The sequence below is a fragment of the Palaemon carinicauda genome, chromosome 13 (assembly GCF_036898095.1).
Source record: "Palaemon carinicauda isolate YSFRI2023 chromosome 13, ASM3689809v2, whole genome shotgun sequence".
In the NCBI taxonomy this organism is placed as follows: Eukaryota; Metazoa; Arthropoda; class Malacostraca; order Decapoda; family Palaemonidae; genus Palaemon; species Palaemon carinicauda.
The window spans coordinates 142288357-142290302 of NC_090737.1; the positions used below are offsets into that span (position 1 = coordinate 142288357).

Consider the following 1946-nt stretch of genomic DNA (forward strand, 5'->3'; position numbering starts at 1 on the left):
ATTGAAAAGTGCTTAGGAAAGCCTTATGTAGTTAATCCTCTGTCTGTTTCTGTGCAGAATTCAGGAAAGAAAAGGCTCATTTTGGATTTACGTGTAGTCAATAAGCACATTTGGAAGCAATCTGTAAAATATGAAGATTTAAAGGTTGTTCTAGCTTATTTAAAAAAGGGGTTTTTCATGATTAAATTTGATTTGACAAGTGCATATCACTTTATTGAAATTTATAAACCTCATACTAAGTATTTAGGTTTCTCTTGGACTGATAAGTTAGGCAATACCTTTTATTACAAGTTTCTGGTGTTACCATTTGGCCTGTCTAGTGCTTGTTCAGTTTTCACCAAAGTCACGAGGCCTCTTATAGCAAAATGGAGAGGCGATGGGAAATTTGTCATAATGTTTCTTGATGATGGTTTCGGTTGTGCACATAATGTATCCGAGTGTGAACAGTTAGCAACTCAGATTAAATCTGATTTGTTGATGTCTGGGTTTATTCCTAATGCGAAAAAGTCTGAGTGGATACCTGTGCAAGTTTTAGAATATCTAGGTGTTTTACTGAATTCCTTAGAAGGTACGATGTTAATACCTGATCGCAGGATATGTAAAGCTTTAGACACGATTTCTGGCATATTCCACGCTATTAAAATACACAGACGAGTTCCAGTACGCAAGTTGGCTAGCATAGTGGGACAGATTATTTCTATGTCATTGGTGCTAGGTCATTTATCTCAAATCATGACTAGATATATTAGTTTTGATATTCTAAGTGCTGCACATTGGGATGCTTATGTTCCTGTTTCGGAGGATAGTATAGAACAGTTAAGATTTTGGCAGTCCCATTTGAAACTTGTGAACATTGTAGATTTGTTTGAACAGGTAAAGTGGTCAAGGATAGTATTTTCTGATGCAAGTCACAGTGGATACGCAGGATATGAGGTTAACACTATCAATGGTGTATCCCATGGTCAGTGGACAGCTGTTGAAGCAGTTCAGTCGTCAACATGGCGGGAATTAGTTGCTGTACTGCGTGTGTTGCAGTCATTGAGTAAAGTTTTGGCAAGTCACAGGGTTAAATGGTTTTCCGACAATCAAGCTGTTACTTCTATTGTAAAGAAAGGATCTATGAAAAAACATCTTCATGACATTGCAATTGAAATATTTAGAGTTTGCACAAGAAATTCTATTATGCTGGAATTAGAGTGGGTTCCCAGGTCAGAAAATGATAAGGCTGACTATTTGTCAAGGATTGTTGATAACGACGACTGGGGTATTTCTGTTGAATTGTTTCAGTTACTGCAAAGTAGGTTTGGTCAACTACAAATTGATTGGTTTGCATCAGAGCATAATGCTAAATTGCCTAGATTTTACTCTAGGTTTTGGAATCCGTCTTCCACTGGTATTGATGCATTCACAGAGTCATGGCATTATGAATTTGGTCTTTTTGTACCGCCTATATCCATGGTGTATAGAGTCATTTGTAAAATGGAAGTGGACAGAGCGCGAGGTGTATTAGTTTTGCCATACTGGAATTCAGCAGTATTTTGGCCATTAATTTGCCCTAATGGCAATTTCATTGTAAATGTGATTGACTGGATAGATTTGCCTACGAGTAGAACTTATTATGTGAAGTGCAAAACTGGAAAGGGGATTTTCGGAAATGTTGATCTGAAGTTTAGAATGTTAGCTATGTTTATTGATTTTAAAGGGAGACAACGTTAGATTGGAGTGCTAACTAATATTTTATTGGCTTTTCTCCCATGACAAACATTTGAGTAAACGGGGTATTTGTACATGTTGTAACTATACATGTACTGTTTGTTTTACAGTAGATTGAGAAGCTTTATATTATATAGCTTGAGGCAGTTTTGCCTGTTGTATACGAAAGCGGCATCGCTAAAGAAGGCGGCATCGCCAAGAGTTGATATTGTTGTACATGAGTATACCTGTCG

The 1946-nt window shown here is 37.0% G+C and overlaps 1 protein-coding gene across 1 annotated transcript in view; it reads left to right on the top strand.

Annotated features, from left to right (window-relative positions):
• The first annotated feature begins 393 nt into the window (after positions 1 to 393).
• The window catches only part of LOC137651856 (uncharacterized), a 2921-nt gene continuing 1368 nt past the window's right edge, over positions 394 to 1946 (top strand). The window contains exon 1 of the mRNA XM_068385074.1: positions 394 to 1533. Coding sequence (XP_068241175.1) covers positions 394 to 1533 — 1140 coding nt within the window. The remainder of the gene's footprint in view (positions 1534 to 1946) is intronic.